The 19,215-nt window shown below is 34.3% G+C and overlaps 1 protein-coding gene across 1 annotated transcript in view; it reads right to left on the bottom strand.

Annotated features, from left to right (window-relative positions):
• The window catches only part of SOX5 (SRY-box transcription factor 5), a 491,049-nt gene that overhangs the window by 223,311 nt on the left and 248,523 nt on the right, over positions 1-19,215 (bottom strand). The window contains exons 5-6 of the mRNA XM_036761148.1: positions 9,794-9,966; positions 3,626-3,694 (exon numbers count right to left, since the gene is read on the bottom strand). Of these exons, the coding sequence (XP_036617043.1) occupies positions 3,626-3,694; positions 9,794-9,966 (242 nt within the window). The remainder of the gene's footprint in view (positions 1-3,625; positions 3,695-9,793; positions 9,967-19,215) is intronic.

Below are 19,215 nucleotides of genomic sequence, written 5' to 3'. Positions count from 1 at the left end.
TTTTTTCCTCAAATATTTTCCCTGGATTCTAGCCGCAGCTACCTGGTCTATGGCATTGGCTTGAGTTAGAGTGGCACAGAATCCTTTTATAGGCTTCTTTACCACATGTGGATAATTGGGTCTCAGAGGTTAGTATACAAGATCTAACCAAAAATATGTTTTTAAAATTAAACTATTAAAATATCAATATGTATTAGCATCACTCAATAAAAGGTAAATAAACACAAAAATATTTCTATGGCAATACTAAAAAGAAACAAAGCAGTCAAGTGATATACAGGTTCCTTAAATGAAACCTGACTTTCTCTTCTGTGAAAAATATTTATTCTTTCCAATAGAGGTTTGCAGGTATTGAAAAAGGGCTTCTATATCTTAGCCTGTCTCTGGTCCCCGTAAATCCTACTAACTTTCTTGTTTGAAGACCTTTGTGCTACATTTATCCAGATATTTACCTTGGTAGTGACCCGTAAATCTGCTAATTAAAATTGGAGTGTAATCTCCCTAGCAGGTCACTGTTTCCTTTAAGAACAGAACAAATCAGCCCCAGATGCTACTCCATGGATTTTTTCCTTCCTTCTCTTTTAAATCAATCGATTAACCAACATTAATTAAATGCCCACCCTGCGCCAGTCACAGTGCTAAACACCAGGTATACTCAAAGAGGCCCTCAGGATACTCACAATCTAAATATTGTGACACAGTAGACAGAGCAATGGGCCTGGAGTTAGGAAGACCTAACTTTACAGTACTTAGCACAGTGCCTGGCACATAGTAGATGCTATAGCTAGCATTTTATACGTGTGTGTGTGTGTGTGTGTGTGTGTGTGTGTGTGAGTATGTATATATACAAAATATATATTTAGTGCTGTAATGTTTGCAAAGCCCTTTACAATTATCTCCTCTAGCATACATAATATATTTATAATATATAGTATTATATGTATGTGTGTGTATATACATCCATACATGCGCACACATACACACACATATAGATAGATAGTGCTGTAATGTTTGCAAAGCCCTTTACTATAATCTCATTTTATCTTCACAACAACCTTAAGAAACAGGTGCTTTTTATAAACCTACATTTAACAGATGAGGAAAGTGAGAAAGACACATGTAAAAAGACTTGCCCAGGGTCAAAGAGTTAGTAGGATGCACTCTGAGGCAGGATTTGAACTCTGGTCTTCCTAACTCCAGGTCCACCATTTTATCCACTGTGCCACCCAGTGGCCATAAATGCTAGCTATTTGTTGCTGTTATTACTGTTGCTGAAAACTACACCAAAGCATACACACAGAAATTATCCATAAACTATACGGCAGTAAGCTTGACTTTGATTGCTGAGAAAGGTCTAGAAAGTGTTATTTAAAAAGGGATGGTTATTGAAAATATAGAAAAGAAAGTAGTGATCAAAAACTTCATAGCTTTATTAAGAGTATGTGAATGGAAACGCATTTTACTTTTTCAACACAATTCTGCTTATGTGTAGTTTAGCTGTGGTTTACCTTTATTTAGAAAAGTATTGGGGAAGTCACACAACTATTCTTGTAAACAAGATATAGACTATGGGATATATGACAGAAGAGTTAGGTTAATTCCGAATTAGATTAATGGCTTAACTCAAAAAGTAGTTGTTAGCGGTTCAATGTAAGATATTGATGCCACATTTACCAAATTTGTAGACAATGGGGCTAGGAAATACAGATCACATATTGGATGACAGAACAGATTTAACTATCATCTCTAATGCATATGACTTTAAGATCTACACGTTTAGTCGTAGTCCCTCTCCAGAACACCTATTAGATATTTTCAAATGAATACCTCATAGGAATCTCAAATGTAATGTTTCAAAATAGAAATCATTTTCTTCATCCACAGGAGCGTAGATTTAGATCTAGAAGGTACCTTAGAGATCATAAATCAGCAGGTCAGTCAACTTTTAAAAAAATCAGCTTTTCATGTGCTTTTCGTTCAATCAATGGATTTCTTTCTGCATAATAATTTGTCAAGAATTACTGAAACTCTAATGAGCTCTGAGAAACTGAGAAAAATATAGAGGAAATGAGGCCCAGATAGGTGGATGACTTGCCCAAGGTCATATAGGGGACAACTGTCAGAACTGAAATTCAGTCATAGCTCTATCATTCATCTCTGCTCTCCTGGATGACTGTGCTCTCTTCTGAATTAATTTCTCTTCCTACAACCTATCCCAATTCCAATCCAATCCATCCATCCATGCAACCATCAAAACTATTTTCCTAAAGCACAAGTCTGGGTATGTCAGTCCACAACTCAATAAATACCACCTTTAGGACCCAATATACTTTTCTGCTTGTCATCTAAGGCCTTTCACAACCTGGCCACAACCTACCCTTCTAATCTTCTTACACATTAATCCTGTTCACAGACTGTCCAGCCAAATAAGTCTCCTTGCTGCTTCTCATACATGGTGCTCTGTCTCCCATTTCCATAACTTTTCTTTTTTGTCAGCTGTCCCATATACTAAGAACCTTTCCCACAACATTATCTTGTCATACCTAATTTTGAGTTGACCCATTTTGTATCTATTTTATGTATCCCTATATATGTGTATATATGTATGTATGTTGTTTTCCCTGGTTATACTGTAAATTCTGCAAGGGCACTGACTGTTCTATTTTTGGATTTATAGTAGATACACAAGGTAGATACCTAAAAATTTCTTGTTGATTCATTTATTAGTAGATAAACTTAAGAACATTCAAATAGGGATGACTAGAGTGGTGAAGTGCCTCCAGGTCATATCAAATGACAAATGGTTGAAGAAACTGAGAATGTTGATTAGACAGGAGAAGGGTGTGTGACAGCTGTTTCCTAAAGGTGTGTTACATGGATGAAAGATTAGATCTGTTCTGCTGGGGGCCCAGAGGGCAGAAGTAGCAAGTTGAAAAGAGAAAAATGTAGTCTTGATATAGGGATAATATGAGCTATCCAAAAGTATAATGGGCTACTTCAGAAGGAAGTGCTCTGTTATCCCTTATTAAGGTCTTCAAGCAAAGGCTGGATAGTCATGGGTCAGATATGATATGGAAGGAATTTTTGTTTAGGTACAGATTATATTAGATGACCTCTGAGGGCCCTTTAAACTTTAGAATTCTTGATGGTCACCAATCCCGTGCTTATCGTTCCTCAATGATGGTCAAATTTTTCCAAACTGGAAATTATTTTCCAGTCTCCTACCACTGTATTGAATGCCACTTTAGGTTACAATGTTATTTCTTTCTGATAATTGACCCTATAGTTTAAAAGCAGATCTACTCTCGGTTTGAGTTTCTTTGCCTATGTTCTTTTGCTTTTGTCTTTTAGACATATTTTTAACATAAGTTACAAGAATACATTTAATCAGGTTTACTTAGTAATTTTCTCACATTACTGAAATAAAGAAATGTGGCACTCTTGATTTGCCACAATTCATCTATAGAACAGAATCATGGAGGCCAGAACACAGGGACCCTGGAAAGGCAATATCGGGTGAGTCATGGTATAAGCTGTCATTATGAGGGTAAGTCCAATCAAATAATATAGACTACACAGCAGAATAATCATAGAAATAGGAGGAATATATGGGATGATCTCTGACCTGGATCTGTTGTTGAAGCAGATTGATTTTGTGTTGCTGCTGTAGAAGCTGCTGCTGTTGTCTTGCAATCTGTGGAGAAATTGTACATGAAAAATTAAAAAAAAGTTAGTTTTTTTATTTTGAAAATATAATTTTTTAAAGTTGGAGTCTCCCTATTTTGTTCAGAAGGGAAGTTCGATGGCCTCTCATTGTTTAATCCCACAACTGATTGGTAGGGAAGCTTTTATCTGCTTCATTTCAGACCTGGGCCAGTTGCTGCTCCTTAGGGAGCCTGGTGGCCCCTTATGCTCAGGGGCTCACTTTACTGAAGCTGTACTTAGTGTGGATACACAATCAGCAGCTGCTGTACTGTGACTCAGAATTCCCAAAGCCAAGCAGTCCACCAACATCAGCCTCTCTAGTAGCTGGGATTACAGGTGTATGCCACCACATCTGGCTTGCGCCTTAGTTTCTAACAAGAGTTGGCAGTCTTCCACCCTGTAAAAGTCCTACTTGACTTTGATTTAAATGATAGAAATAGTATGAATGATGACCTAAATTGTCAGGTTTGGTAAGTAATGTCAGGGTTTGGAGGTCTTGGAGATAGTTAATGATTACGTAGTCCAAAGTAAGTGAAGCCTAGGATACTACTATAGTAAACTATTCAGGGAAAATGGTATTGTAGTGAGGATAGACTTCAAGATAAATTTAATCTCCCTGAGGTCAGGAGGATGTCTTATTTGTCTTTTAGTTCTTCAGAAGCTTAATATAATAGCTCAATAAATGCTTATTGAATGAATAAAATCATCCTTTGACAGTTCAAGAAGCAGGAATTGCTACTAACATAATTTAGGCCTTTCTTGGCAAGAAAGAGCGCTGTACATTACAACAGGATACAGGAAAAAGCTACACAAAAAGAATACAATTATGTTTCACTAAAGAATAGTAGTGAGCATCTAATCTGAAATATCTTTCTACATGAGATAGGTAGTAGGAACAGAGAGTACCTTGTTCTTAAGAAGATATGGTATTTTTAACAATAAAATTTATTTTTTTGAAAAAGCTAACATTCATTCATATAGCACTTGAAATTTGCTAATCAGTTTATGTGTAATATTAAATATTAAATTATGGAGGCAATATGTAGTAATAGATAAAGATCCAGCCTTAAAAAACCTTGGTTGATCTCTCACCTTTTATACATATTGTGACTATGTGACTTTGGGCAAATCATTTAACTTTTCACTGTTCTAGGCAACTCTCTAAGGCTAAGTTTCCTGAGAAGTTGTTAACTTCCATTGTTAAAGGAAGTTTCCTCACCTAGAAACTCCCTATAGATCAATGAAATCACAGGTCCCTTCTTTATCTCCCTAAATAGTTTATTAAAAATTAAATGTTTATCCTCAATACAACCAACTAAACACAGAAACCATTTTCATTTAAATTAGTAATATTTACTTTTAAATTGATTAACTTCAATGTGTAAAATATAACTCTAAATCCTCATCAGGATTCTTTATCCTTTCTCTCCCTTCCCTCCACCCCTTCTCCTTAAGTCTTGTAAGGGATATGATCATTTTTGTATTTATTTGTTTGTTTTTCACTTATATTATCATTTCCTACCTATCCCAAGAAAAAGGAGAAATTTGGGCACTTAAATTTTATCTGGCACCATACTTGGTCATTATAATTATATGACCTGTAGTTTTATTTCATTCTTCCCATTTTTGTTGCTGTTGTCAAAGCATTGACTATCATACACAATCAGCAGCTCAATACCTTCTCTGCCATCCTTCCCTTTCCACACTTGCCATCAATTTAGGAAGAAACACTCTCTGAGCTAAACACTCTACTTTGTTAATCTCCTCAACTTCCCCACTGCATTGTAGCTATGTAAAAAATAGGCTATATAAAAATGCTGATGAATTTTTGCTCTTTTACTCTGTATCTTGCTACTTTGGAGAAGTCATTAATTGTATTAATTAGGTTCATGTTTAATTTTTCTCTGGTTTTCTAAATACACAGTATGATCTGCAAATAATGATTCATTTGTCTTTTCTTTGCTGATATTTGATCTTAAATCTATTTTTAATTTAACTGCTATCATTAGCATTTTAAAAATGATGTAAAATAATCATAGGGAGAGTCGGGGTTTCCATCCCTTTTAATTTTTGAGAAATCTTCTAGTGTTTCTCCATTGCAAATAATGCTAGGTTGACATTTCTCTCTCTCTTTCTGTCTCTCTGTCTGTCTCTCTCCAAATTACTTTTAATAATAATAATTAGCATTTATATAGTACCTGCTATGTTCTAGGCACTGTGCTAAGCCCTTTACAAATATTATCTCATCTAAACCTTACAACAACTCTGGGAGGTAAGTGGTAGTTCTAATCTTCATTTTACAGTTGAGGAAACTAAGGCAAATAGTGGTTAAGAACACATAGCTACTAAGTATCCGAGCCCAGATTTTAACTCAATTCTTCCTGTCTCAGGTCCAGCATTCTATCTACCAGGCCATGAAGCTGTCTCTTATTTTAAAAATAATGTAGAATTCATGTTTATCTCTCTTGACACTGTGGATTTTCTTTTGTCTGATACCGCAATTGTAACTTCTTTCACCTACTCAATTTTGAATCGTCTCAAATTCAAATGGATCTCTTAGCTCACTGATTTTGAAGTTCCTTCCAATGACATGCATCACAACCTACCCATGTCTCCCCATCCTATATTATTATTCTTCATCACATTCTCTCATTTTCTCAAAATGCTAGAGATATTTTTCAATTTCTCTTGATATTGTGAGGTACTAATGGAGTGAGTTAGATATCTACCTGTCATGCCTCACTCTTGCCACATGACAAGCCCATCTCTTCCTATCATATATGTCTTTTATGATCCTTGTGTTCTTCAAAATTCTTTATTGGTTATCAGTTGCAGCTTGCCCATAACCACCATGCATTTTTTTCTATTGCTTTCTGTGTTATATTCATCTTTGACTCTTCCTATACTGTTATATTCCATATTACAATGACAAACTATTGGTATTAAAAATATGAGCCTTTGTTTCCCTGAGAAGCTTGTTGTGATTTAAGGAGTTTTCAAATATCCAAGAGTAATATGGTATGAGCTTCTCTTTTTCAACTAGGAGCACAACTGGCTGTCCATATTTATTGAATTCTCTAGATATAAATACTGATGAATGAATTTTAAAAATGTTCAATTCAAGCACAAGTCAGAATCTGGGCAGTAGTTCTGTTTTACTCACATTGCCTCTCTTGTATGGAAGGTCACGTCAAATTCTGGTGAATTAACTTTTTAAAGTAGCTCTTCCAGTGTTCCAGGGTTTGGGACAGACAGTCCAGTCTCATCCACAAAAAGGATGACCTGAAGGTTCTCATCATTTTTCAAAGAATGCCTATTCAATGTATTCTTCAGAGGTATCAAACTCACTTCCCACTGCCCTTGGAGTTCCACAAAATTCAGATTAAAATGTAACTGGGAAATGCTTAACAAAATAAATGCAACTATGATAGAATATAGATAATGTGAATTTGTGGTTTTCTAAATCAATATGTGGCTGGGGATCCATTTGTGTTTGAGTTTGACACCACTGGTGTACACGATACTGCATCTCCTTCAGCACAGGGACAAATACCTTTGGTGAGAATACATTTTAGTTGAATACCTTTCCTGATGTTTATGGTCAGACCATCATTGAATATGGTTATTCATATTAAGTATTTCAGGAAGTCTTAAAATTATTTTGCTGTATTAATAGGAAACACTGGAAAATGACCTTTATGGGGTTGTTTTATTCCCCTGAATCAATGATTTCCCCCAATACACAAACAATAAAAATAATGGGATATTCCCTTCTGCGTCTTTAAGTCAATTATGAAATGGCAAATATATGGCATACTAATGAATTTGTTTGTGAAAGCCTTATTGTTCTCTACTAATAACCTTGCTGAGGATTTGTATTATTGATTTTCATAGATATTTTATAACACTGGAAAAGGAGTCATGGGGTTTAGTTGTTTTTGCATATCTTTTTTGGTAATAATAAGGATTATGATTTTTTTCCATACCTTGGTATCTTCTCCATTAGATACCTTGCAGCTCTTACAATTATGAAATGTTTTTGGGCTCTCACAATTATGCCTCTTTCAACACAATCCTAATCTTTATATGATACATATGGATATGTATAAACTATATATGCAACACAACAGTCGTCTGCATTTTTATTCTTTTTATTCCAATTCTTTTTCCCTCATGAGAATATTTGGACTGTGATGTTTGGGATCAAATGTGGTGTTTCAACTGTCCTTCATGGTAAAAACAGTTTGTTTGACAATATTTACATATATTTTCCATTTAAAAACTTTATTTTCCAGCCTCTCATTTTCATCATTATCATGTTTTGTTGTTGTTCATCCTTATTCTCGATGTGTCTTTGTTTATAGTTTTATTTCTTGTATATAGTAAAAATTTTTTTCTTTTAAAAAATCCATTCTGCTATTTTCATGTTATTGGCTTGTTTAGGGTGTTTCCTTTTAAGATTATAACTGCTAGGTTTGTGTTTTCCTCTATTTGATTTAAATTCTCTTCCTCACTAAAAATGTGATTTGTCTAATTATTTCTTAATTTCTAATAATTTTCTAAAACTATTTTATAGTTCTTTAATTTCTTTAATGTGCTTGTTATTCAATTTATTTTTTCCCTTTAGTATTTTCTTCAATCCTGTCCATTGATGCTTCAACTCTGATTTTGAGAAGAATTTTATCCTTTAAGTTATTTACATTGCAGATATACATTATTGACTTGTCAGTTACTTTGGTTTACCACTCCTTTTTCTGATGCAGAATGATGGCAGTAAAGGGCTAGCTGCTGTGGTAAGTAGGGAGAATTTGGTACCATAATGGTGTTGATTATAGATTAATTTCTCCCTCTGGTCTGGTTGGTAGTGGAAAGCGTGAAATTTACTCAAGTTTTTGTTTTGTTTTGTTTTTGCAGGGAGCAAAGAGGAAAGAAGGATTTTCCAGAGTTTGGGAGATGAGATGGCATGTTCTATAAGAAGTGCGGTTTTCTCTGGAGTTTTAGCTATTTAAAGTGCAGGGCTGGGCCTCAAGTTATATACCTCAGCTGCTAGATATAGTTTTTTACAGGAATGACTTGTATCATTATCAGCAAGCTCAGTCCAAGCCGAAGAAGAGTAGAACTAGGCAGTCTAGGAGGAACCACTGAGAGTATTTTTTTTAAGCCTTGGCTATGTGCTTATTTTCAATACTGGGGGCTGAGAGGGCGAGTCCTTGCCACCTTTGGCAGAGCCGGAGAATGATGGTACAAGAATTTCTGAGGTTTTGGTCCTGCAGGGATGATGAGGGTAGTAGTGATCCCTCATATTCTATTCATATTCTGGGATATAAGCAAGCAGTTTTGGGGACCTCAGTGGAGTTTCCACAATGTGGTAAGTGGAACAGTCTGGGAAAATCAGGGAGTTACAGACTGAGCTTACACCCAAATCTGTGTCAGAAAGTCTGCCCCCCAAGGTGAGGTATACGAGTGGGTCTTTGGGATAAGCTCGAGTCCAACTAAGCAGCAGCAGTAGATGAAGTGAATTTCCAATGACATTTTGTTACTGATGGATTAGCTGCTGGAGGGTAAGGAGGGAGGGAGGGAGGGAAGGGGAGAGAGAGAGACAGAAAGAGAAATTTCATTCCCTCCCAGATTCTCAAGATCACTCCAGACCAATAGAGAACCTCATCCCCTACCCTGCTAAACCAACTCTGGGATCTTTCAAATGTCATGTTCACTGAGCCTGGAACCAAATCCTCAAGTAGTTGCATAATCACCCCAAGGTTTGGCAGCAAGAGAGCTAAAGCATGAAGGGATAAGGAAAAGCTCTGTTGTGTATCAAAGTAGTCATTGGCTCTCTGTAGAAGTCATTGCCACAATTTTTAGCCCCTGTGCCACAAGGGGAAAGTAAGAAGTAGAACAATCCTCCTAGGAAAATTTAATCATTAGTCCAGTCTTTTCCCCATCTCTTGTGGGGAGGGGGTGTGTGCTGGGAAAGCACTATCAGTCATTATATCCCAAAAGGCCATTCTTCATCTAAAACCAGAGGGACAAATTTGAATAAGAGTGACTCCTCAACTTAGACTAGACTATCTCTACCTGGTTCACTTACCTGTTCTTGCTGCTGCTTGGCCAGTTCCATTTGCTGGCGCTGTTTCTCAATTTGGGAGGCAGCCAGCTTCTTCTGTTCATCATGAGCTGCCAGCAGCTGCTCTCGCAAACTGGTCAGCTGATTGATCATGCCCATGAGCTGCCTTTCTTTCTCAGCAAGGCTTTCTGGAGTTCCTAGTATGACAAAAAAATTGTGGAGGGGGGAGAAATGAGAAAATGGTAATTGTCAATGACAATGAATCTACACGTGAGAGAAATTTTCCAGTTCCAAAACTTTTTGATCATCCATATGCCCATCTCCCAAATTTATTTTGGAAGATTTTTACTTATCAAATAAATAAATAATATTTGTCATTTTAAAAATCCCTCTCCCCACCCAATTTAAAAAAAACTTGGTTGTTTTATCAAGACAAGTAAGTTTCACTACCAGTAAATTTCAATTTACAGGACTTACTGCCTGGTCATACGATCTAATTGGTATATGTTGGTATATATATGTGTGTATATATATATATATATATATATATATATATATATATATATATATATATATATATTGGTGTGAATAATGAATACTGCAAACTGGACAGATTGTAGTTGAATTCATATTATTAAAAGTTATAATTATGTAATGGAAATGTGCAATACAAATACAATGAATGCAACTACTTTATAGGACTGATTGTTTATACTAATCAATACTTAACTGAAATATATATGGGAGGATTGGGGAGTTCAGAAAATATGACACAATTCCTTTCCTGAAGGAGATTATAATTAGTCAAGCAAATAAGGTATAAATCTATGAAAAGTTAAATAACAATAAAAATGAAAATAAGTTTTGGATATTATCATAAAAATAATATTCTCTTTTATAAGATGGTCTCTTTGAAGAAGTAAAATTAAAGAGAAGCCTATAAAATGAGAGATAGCTAAATCTTGGACCTTTTAGGCAGAACCCAGTTTAATGCTTTTTCCAGAAATATATATTTTTTAATCTGAAAAAATGTTCTCCATAGTTAGAATTAGGAGGATTTGAAGGAAAAAAAATGGAATTTGATTAAAGTATTTGAGTATATTCAACAAATTTAAACTGTGTGTGTGTGTGTATATGTATACATATATATGTACACATATATATGTATGTATGTGTATATATATGTATCTGTTTGACCAGTGCATTAAGATACTTGTTGGGTATACAGGAAATGTGAGAATTTCATTGACAACTGAAATAGTATCACATTTAAAAGTTCTGTTAAACCCCACCAGAAACAGTATCACATTTAAGAGTTCTGTTAAACCTCACCAGATAGACAAGACCCCTACGGTAAAGTACTAGCAGTAGGAGAGAAAATACTTTTTAATTATAATTTTCACTTCAAATGTAAGACACTAAGCACTATTTTAATAATGTATTTGCCACCTGTACATGTAATTAGATAGAAGGGCCTGTTATAACCCAGTCATTCTTCCCCACCCCACTTCATTCCTTCCTGTCTATTTATGCTGAAAAAGCATGTACCTTTCTCAAAATCTACAGCTATAGTTAGTGGCTTGTAACTTTTACTTGTGCATTAGGGATTGGAATAAAGTCATCAACTTATTTTACATAAACCAGTAAATGAACAGTAAGGAAAGACCTATGTATGATTACAAACTTATAGAGGATAGATGGCATATATCTTTATATTTCTAGATCCTATAATGGGGTAGAATTTAGGCTCTAAATTCAGTAAACATTAAGTGCCTACTAAGGGTCAGACATAATAATAGGTATTCAGTAAAGGTGTTCACTGATTATATGTCAGGCAGTAAAATTGCTAGTATTTGTATTCATAGCAAAGTAGAATTGATTAAATCACAGTGGCAATTAACATAGCTAGTTTTATTAGATCCCCTTCACTATTAATATTGGTTGCTAAAATAGTCTATCAGAAAATACAGCAGGAAAAAAATGAATGAGGTTTGGAAGTTTTGAGTGATACTAGCAATTTCAATAACTAAGTCTACTATCAAAGTAAAACATTCATTTAAAAATCATTGGCTAAAAATCATGTTCATAGAACAAGGTAGCAATATTATTTATGTCTGTGAATTTAGGAATACAAGAATTATCTTGATTTTAAAACCTGTCAAAATAACATTCATTAGGAAATAATACAGATAATCTATCCATAATACCTAAAAAATATTAGTTAAAAACTCAACAGAAATCTAGGGATAAGGACTTCAAAAGTAAAGCTAAAAATGCAATGAATACCATCATTGTGACAAGACAGAGAGAAGGAGAAGTATATAAAAAAGTAAGAGACATTTCAAGGATTTTGTTTCAGATTTGCTACAGTATCATAGAACAAAATCCTAGTCTCCAAAATCTTTTGATTTCACACTCCTGGCAGTAAAATATTTTTTTTTGAGACCTCTGCATTATATATTTATTTATTTACTTGTAAAAAATTATATGCATGTACATATACTATTGTGCTATAATTATATACATTTTAAAATATATAAAATAGAAATAAAAAGGATGTGGTAAAGATAGAATATTTAGAAAATATTTCATAAATGTTATGAAAACCTTTTTCTTCTCATGAAATATTATTAATAATGACATTTTAGTGAGAATAATACTTCATTATTTTTGAAAAGCCTTGCTTTAAAACATATTGGTTTAAAACTTTGTGATGTAGCAAGTCAAAGTTCTAAGTAGAATTTATTTCAATATTTGGTTTTAATGGATAGGATATCATAGTTGAAAAAGGTAACTAACAAAGATATGTCGATACAAATGGAAGAAGCACATCATTGGCTGCACTTACTAAATCTTGACACCCATTTTTCACTCCCATTTATAAATTAGGCAAATAATTTTATTGAAATTCAGCTAGTAAATTTCTATCCTCCTTGATAAAAATAATTTTTCTTACATATTAAGTGAAAGTTATTTCATTTTTACAATTTTAAGAACTACGTTCAAAATACACTAATAGTAATTTGGAAGATTTTTAAATAAGTTGAGAAAAAATAACATATTCATTAGAAAAAGTAACATTCATTAGATGATCTGGTCATAAGCCCCCTCAAATTAATAGTAACCTAAAATAAAGCTAGTGATAATAGACATCCAAAGCTTAAAGCTAAAAATATGATATAAATGCCACTATTGTTCAAAGACTTAGAGGTAAGGAGGTATAAAATAGGGTAAAAAGCTTGTCTTTTTGCCCTAACTAAATCTTATATCCATTCTCTTCTTTCCATAAAATACAACTTTATTTATATCTTTTGTGTTTATATCAATTTTTTTGTAAAGTTACTATGGGATGCTGATAAAATATATTTAATATTTCAATTCAATATCAGAGTTTGGATTTATCCAGCTCTGAGAGAAAGAATATTAAAGTATCCCCTTTTTAATTGTATTAATGTACTTTGTTAATTCATCTTTATTTTATTTGAAAAACTTAGATGTGATACCATTTAACTCATATTTAATGATATTATTTTTTTCATTGTCTATGGTGACTTTAAGGAATATAGTTTTCTTATTTGTTTCTCCAGTCATAAAATTTTATTGTTCCTTTGTCTAAAATTGTGATAGCAACTTTTGAATTTTTGGTCACTTGAGGAAATTTAGATTTTGTTCCATTCCCTCATTTTCATTCAATCTGTGTTTATATATTTCTACTATTTTACATGTAATACCTGATAGAGAGACCATGTCTGACAATATACAAAATAAGCTGTTCTAATAGCCGTCCACATCTGGGCAGTGAGGGTAAAAAGTTTATGACATCCTCTGGGTCCTTAACTGGCTTCTTCAATTGTAAGAAAAACAAACTCTAGAATCAATAAACTTTTCATTATAGTTATTGTGCTCTTTAGGCCACTAGGTGGTACAGTGGATGGAATGCCAGTCCTGACATCAGGAGGACCTGAGTTCAAATCCAGCCTCAGATACTAGGGATATGACCCTGGCCAAGTCTCTTAACCCTGTTTATCTCAGTTTCCTCATCTATTAAATGAGCTAGAGAAGGAAAAGGCAAAGCACTCTTGTAGCTTCGCCAAGAAAACCCAAAATGGGGTTATGGAGAGTAGGACATGCCTGACACTACTCAACAACAAAAACTGTGCCATTCATTTGGCTTCTTTTGGTCTGTATCAGTTTATACAAAATTTGCCACATTTCTCAGCATTCTTCATATACAAATAAACTTTTGGAACACAACTTCTTCATAAACTTGGGGAATATTGGAGAACTATCTATAATTATTTGGGTACCTCACTTCATGTTTCTGTTATTTATGTCTATAATTTATATTATGTGTGCTTTACCTGTATTATCTTACTAGGTTATAAGTTCCATAAGGCAGAAACCCTGAGCTAAATAAGTCTTGTATCTCTCAGGGCAGGCCAAGCATAGTGCTCTGCGCATAAGAGGCATATGATATGTACTTGTTATATCGTACTACAAACAATCTTTAAGATTAAAGTAATATGAGGCAAAATTTATCTTCTTAAAATAAATGGAAGTTAAATAATTTCTGTATAAGCAAGTCTTCCCTCCAACCCTGAATAATTTTTCTTTTGTCCTGATGTTATTTTGAACAACAATGTGAAATTCTGAAATGGATTTTTTTCTCTTTAATTTTTGTCTAGAGTTGGGGCTGCTTTCAAGAAGGATTCCACTGATGAAATCTGGGAAGAATATGCAGTACTTTCTTTTGGGAACTCTGCCCAGTAGATTGAAAGTACTTTGAATCAAGCCAAATTTAAATTCTTCTGGATTTATCATCAGGTTTTTATTGTTGGTGGTGATGATGATGCTACTTTGATGGGCAAAGGATGTCATCAGCATTTTTCTATCTCCTCCATTCCTTACCAATGTCACTAAAGGCCTTCTGCTGGATTCTTGAATATTTTGTGTGTACTGATGTAGTACTCTACACTGTTGTCTGTTAGTCTTACTACAATCCTACTATACTCATTCTCTGATCCAGATGGGAACCCAGTTCCATCATGAGCCAAGTCTTTTTCATGGAAGAAATTCAACAGAGCTAACAATGGACTATTTTTTTTTAAATTTAAGAGTTCTTTGCTTAGCCAACATATAAACATAAATAAGCCAACTTTGAACATCATCATTACCATATCTCCAGAAATTGTACAATATAGTTACTTGCCTCCAAGAACTCATTGCCTCAGATTTATTTGTATAGTATTTATTATGTGAACACACTTAAATTAGGTGGCATTTAGTTGTGCAACCATGACCATGATTACCCACTGCTACTGTTTCTACTACTCATAAATAGATTTACCTATTTAACAGTTCTCTGTGGTTAATTCATTTAATATTTTAAATATTAAAGTATGCTGGTATTTGGACTGATATCAGTTGCATTTTGGACAGTTCTACTTTAAGTTCTAGATAGAAGACTAATAGAATGAATTGAAATATTTGATGAATAACTATCATTTTTTTATCATTCTTTGCCCATGAATGATTATCCAGCATAGGTAAATAACACCAGGATTTTATTAGTTACATAATGAAGATAAGGATTACATGTGTCACTATATTTTAGTTGTCATAAAATATATTATTATATATATATATTACATTTTATTATTAATGAAGGTTATAATTCATAGAAATTCTACAAAAAAGATCCAGTTATATTCACATTAAGGCCAGTTCTCATAGACTAGTAATTATTACATGATCCTGACAACTTTTCTGGGTATTTTATTAAGAATACGAACCTAGGATATTATTTTAGCAATTAAATATACTTTATTTTGATAGGTTCAAACACATAGTTAATAACACATTCAATTTATTATGGACAATTTTGGTGCAAAGTAGGGAATACTAAAGGTCATTTTTATTAGTCAGTACTCTATTCATTTGGCTTTAATATGATAAAACAAAACAAACTAAATAGTCTTAAAATTGTTTTTGACCATATTCATCATAAATTATTAAACCAAAGGGAGAAATCTGTTTAGTAAGACATTGCATTTGTTTGACTCAAGAACCACAGAGATTTCTTTCTAAAGCATTTCGGAATGGCTTAAAAGCAGCTGATAGGCATTTTCAGGCATATGGCCTGAAAATATTCCCTAAGTACTGGACTGATTCCTAGTATGCAGGACAGGTAAGAGTAGCCTTAATGAACTTCATATCTGATTTCCCTTTTCAAACAACCAGTTATGCTATTACACTGACGTAAGGAAACTGGCACTCTCCAACTGACCACAGAATGATAATAATTACTATGCTATACTTATTCTCTGCTGCCCTAACGGATGCCAAGGCAACTGTTAAACTGTTAAAAGCTTATATTCTATGTACCAGTTTCCTTTCAGTGTCTAAAACATTTTTAGAGGTAAAACTACTAGTAAACAACTAAAGAGAAGAAACATAGCAAATTAAAATTAATAATTTCAATCACCTATTATAGCAGAAAGAATGCTGGACTTGGCATCAAAGAGAAACCTAGGTTCAAATCCCAGCTCTGACAGCACCTGTAGTATATAATAATGTGATGTCTATAGTGTCTGTTGAGAGTTTTAAATGAGATATGTGTGTAAAAATCTTTCTAAACTTTAAAACTACATAAATGACAGTTGTAATAATAGCATTTATTATAATTATTATTAATTAGCAATGACCACATAATTCATCACTTCTTTAACTGTGGCTTTAAAAAATGTGTGTGTATTTACACACGTATATTTATATACACTGTGAAGTAGGTACAACAGACTATTACATTAAGCCTATTATACACATTTAAGATGCTATGGTTCAGAACACTTAAGTGACTTGCCTGTGGAAACACATCTAAGTTTTGAAGGAAGCAGCATTTAAAGTCAGGTCTTCATGACTCCAGGTGTAGCACTTCTTTCTATTCCCCATGTCACACTGCTTTGCTAGCAAAATGTTTGGTTTGATACATTTCAAGGAAGTATTATAAAATCTTAGAATAATAACTGTGGCAAAAATATGAAAAGCTTGAAAGAGGGAACTGTTTAGAAGAAAAGGTAATGAGTTCAGTCTTAGGTTTAATTTGTCTCCAAAACATCTAATTAAAAATAACCAATAGGTCACTAGTGATAAGGGACTGAAATTCACAGAAGAGAGAGGCTAGGTATGTATATCAGAAAATCATAAGCATAGAGATGATAGGTCAACTCATTGAACTGATAAGGTTACCAAAAGGAAAAATTCAAAGGGAGATGTAAAGATGGCCTGTGAAAGAAACTGGGGAAAAGTTGGAGTTAGGGGCTTCATATGGATGAAAATTCAGCAAAGGAGACAGAGAAGAACCAGTGAGAGGGCAGGAGATGAACAAGGAGAGAGTAGTGTCATGAAGATGCAGAGGGGGAAAAGTATCCAAGAGTAAAGAGTGGACAGCAAAGTTAAAATGCAGCAAATTGAGGAGTAGTACCGAGAAAAGACCCTCAAGATTTAGCAATTAAGAGATCATCCATAACTTTGGAAAGAGCTATTTGGAGAGAATGGTGAGGCTGAGAGACAGATCAGACAGGGTCAAGGACTCAGTGAAAAGAGCAAAGTGGGAGAAGCAAGTATGGACAGATTTTAAAATGAATTTGGTGGAGAAAGCTACGACATATATAATAATAACTTGAGGGGATGGTAGCATCTATTGAACATTTTTTAAGGATGGAGCAACCTTGGACACATTTAAAGGTAATAGGGGAGGAACCATTAGAAATGAAGAAGTTGAGATGTCTAGAGGAGAGAGGATGATTGAGGAAAAGTATACTATATCAAACTATTGTCATGAAGTCTTTTATGTTTCTTTAAAACCAAGACTGTTTCCAGGTAGAAATGATGGCAGTTTATTCACATATTTGTTGAATAAATGAAAGAGTGAATGAATGAATGAAAGAATGTAAATATTTGGAATAAAATGCAGCCTATTTCCCCCATTAAAAATTTTGCCGTTCTTTCATAGTAAGAGAAAATTAAACTAATGCCTTGACTAAGTTCTAACTTGAATTCTTTGGACACATTCAATTCTATTCAACAAACATTTCTAAAGTGCACACTATCTGGTTATATGTAAGATGCTCTGCTAGGCTCTCAGACTATGGATGTGACACATATTCTCTACTTCTCCTTCTGGAGCATGCTCAGTTGCCATTTTAGGTGACACATGGAAGCTGTGGCAATTGGGCAAGAGTGCTTCCAGTTTATTATGGCTCATTGGTGTGTTGAGTTCCCATATTTGATTGATAAGTCAAAATTCCATGGATATACAAAGGAGGTACCAGCCATCACTTGTGCTTCCAGCTTTAAAGCATTAGGATTCTCTGAGCTGTTCGGAGTGTCAAATAGATGACATGATTTACTCTTCCCCACGTTGTAAGCTGGGAACAGGTGTTTTAGCTAGGCAAGCTGGTATCTAGGGTAAGGCTGCCTACCTTTTGAGTCTTTCCTTTCGTACAAGTCCTAGTGAGAGCTAGGAAAGCCTGAAGTCCTAAGGTTGTGTTGGACACATCTCCCACCAGCCAAGAGCAGTGACTACTGGAGTGGTTATGATTATGATAGCAATAGAAGCAACAGTAGGAAGACAGCATCAGATAAAGAAAGCCCACTTGAAAGAAGATGCCCATTTAGCATTTGATTGGATTCTGTTTAGTAAAGGTAAAGGCTAAACAGTGTTGAAAACTGTTTCATGTCCTAAATAGGGCTTGAATACAAACCTTCCAACTGGTTTTGTAAATAGTGATGAGTTACAGATTTCTGATCTAAGCATTCTTTATTTATACTTTGATTCTTTTGTGCTTCTTATTACCTTTTCTGTAAAGGATATGTCCCATAACCAATTTGTATTTGTACACTGAGTATCTTGTGTGTGTATGTGTGTGTGTGTGTGTGTGTGTGTGTGTGTGTGTGGGTGGATGGGTGTGTGAATATTAGACTATAATTGTTTCTGGAATAGCTGGGATGGGGGTGGCAAGTCAATGAATGAATGTGGGAATTGGCATAAAAAATCCACTCTTATGAAATCCAGGTTCCCTCACCAACGAACCTTGTACGAGACCATATGTCCAGGTACAAAGCAGGGAGCACCAAGTGCACGAAGCCCCTGCAGGTCCCAGAAATAGTTGGCTCTATTCTCTATTCTAGATAAAGAAGAAAATTAACATTGTTTCTGCTATCAAGGAATTTACAATCTGTACAATAGGGGCTGGGGAGAGCACAACAAATTTTCTTTTATTTTTAAATTAGCACAGTATAAGGAATGTGAAATGGAATAAGAGAGCTATAAAAAAAAAGTGAGCAGGGAGAGATTACTTTTAGCGGGCATATAAAGGAAGTCTTCATAGAGGACACGGCATCTGACTTAGGCCTTAAAAGAAGACTTTCAATAGGGTGATGTG

This window comes from Trichosurus vulpecula, chromosome 5 (genome assembly GCF_011100635.1).
Source record: "Trichosurus vulpecula isolate mTriVul1 chromosome 5, mTriVul1.pri, whole genome shotgun sequence".
Lineage (NCBI taxonomy): Eukaryota > Metazoa > Chordata > Mammalia > Diprotodontia > Phalangeridae > Trichosurus > Trichosurus vulpecula.
Note: the sequence above shows the minus strand (reverse complement) of the source record. Positions and strands in the feature narration are given on the sequence as shown.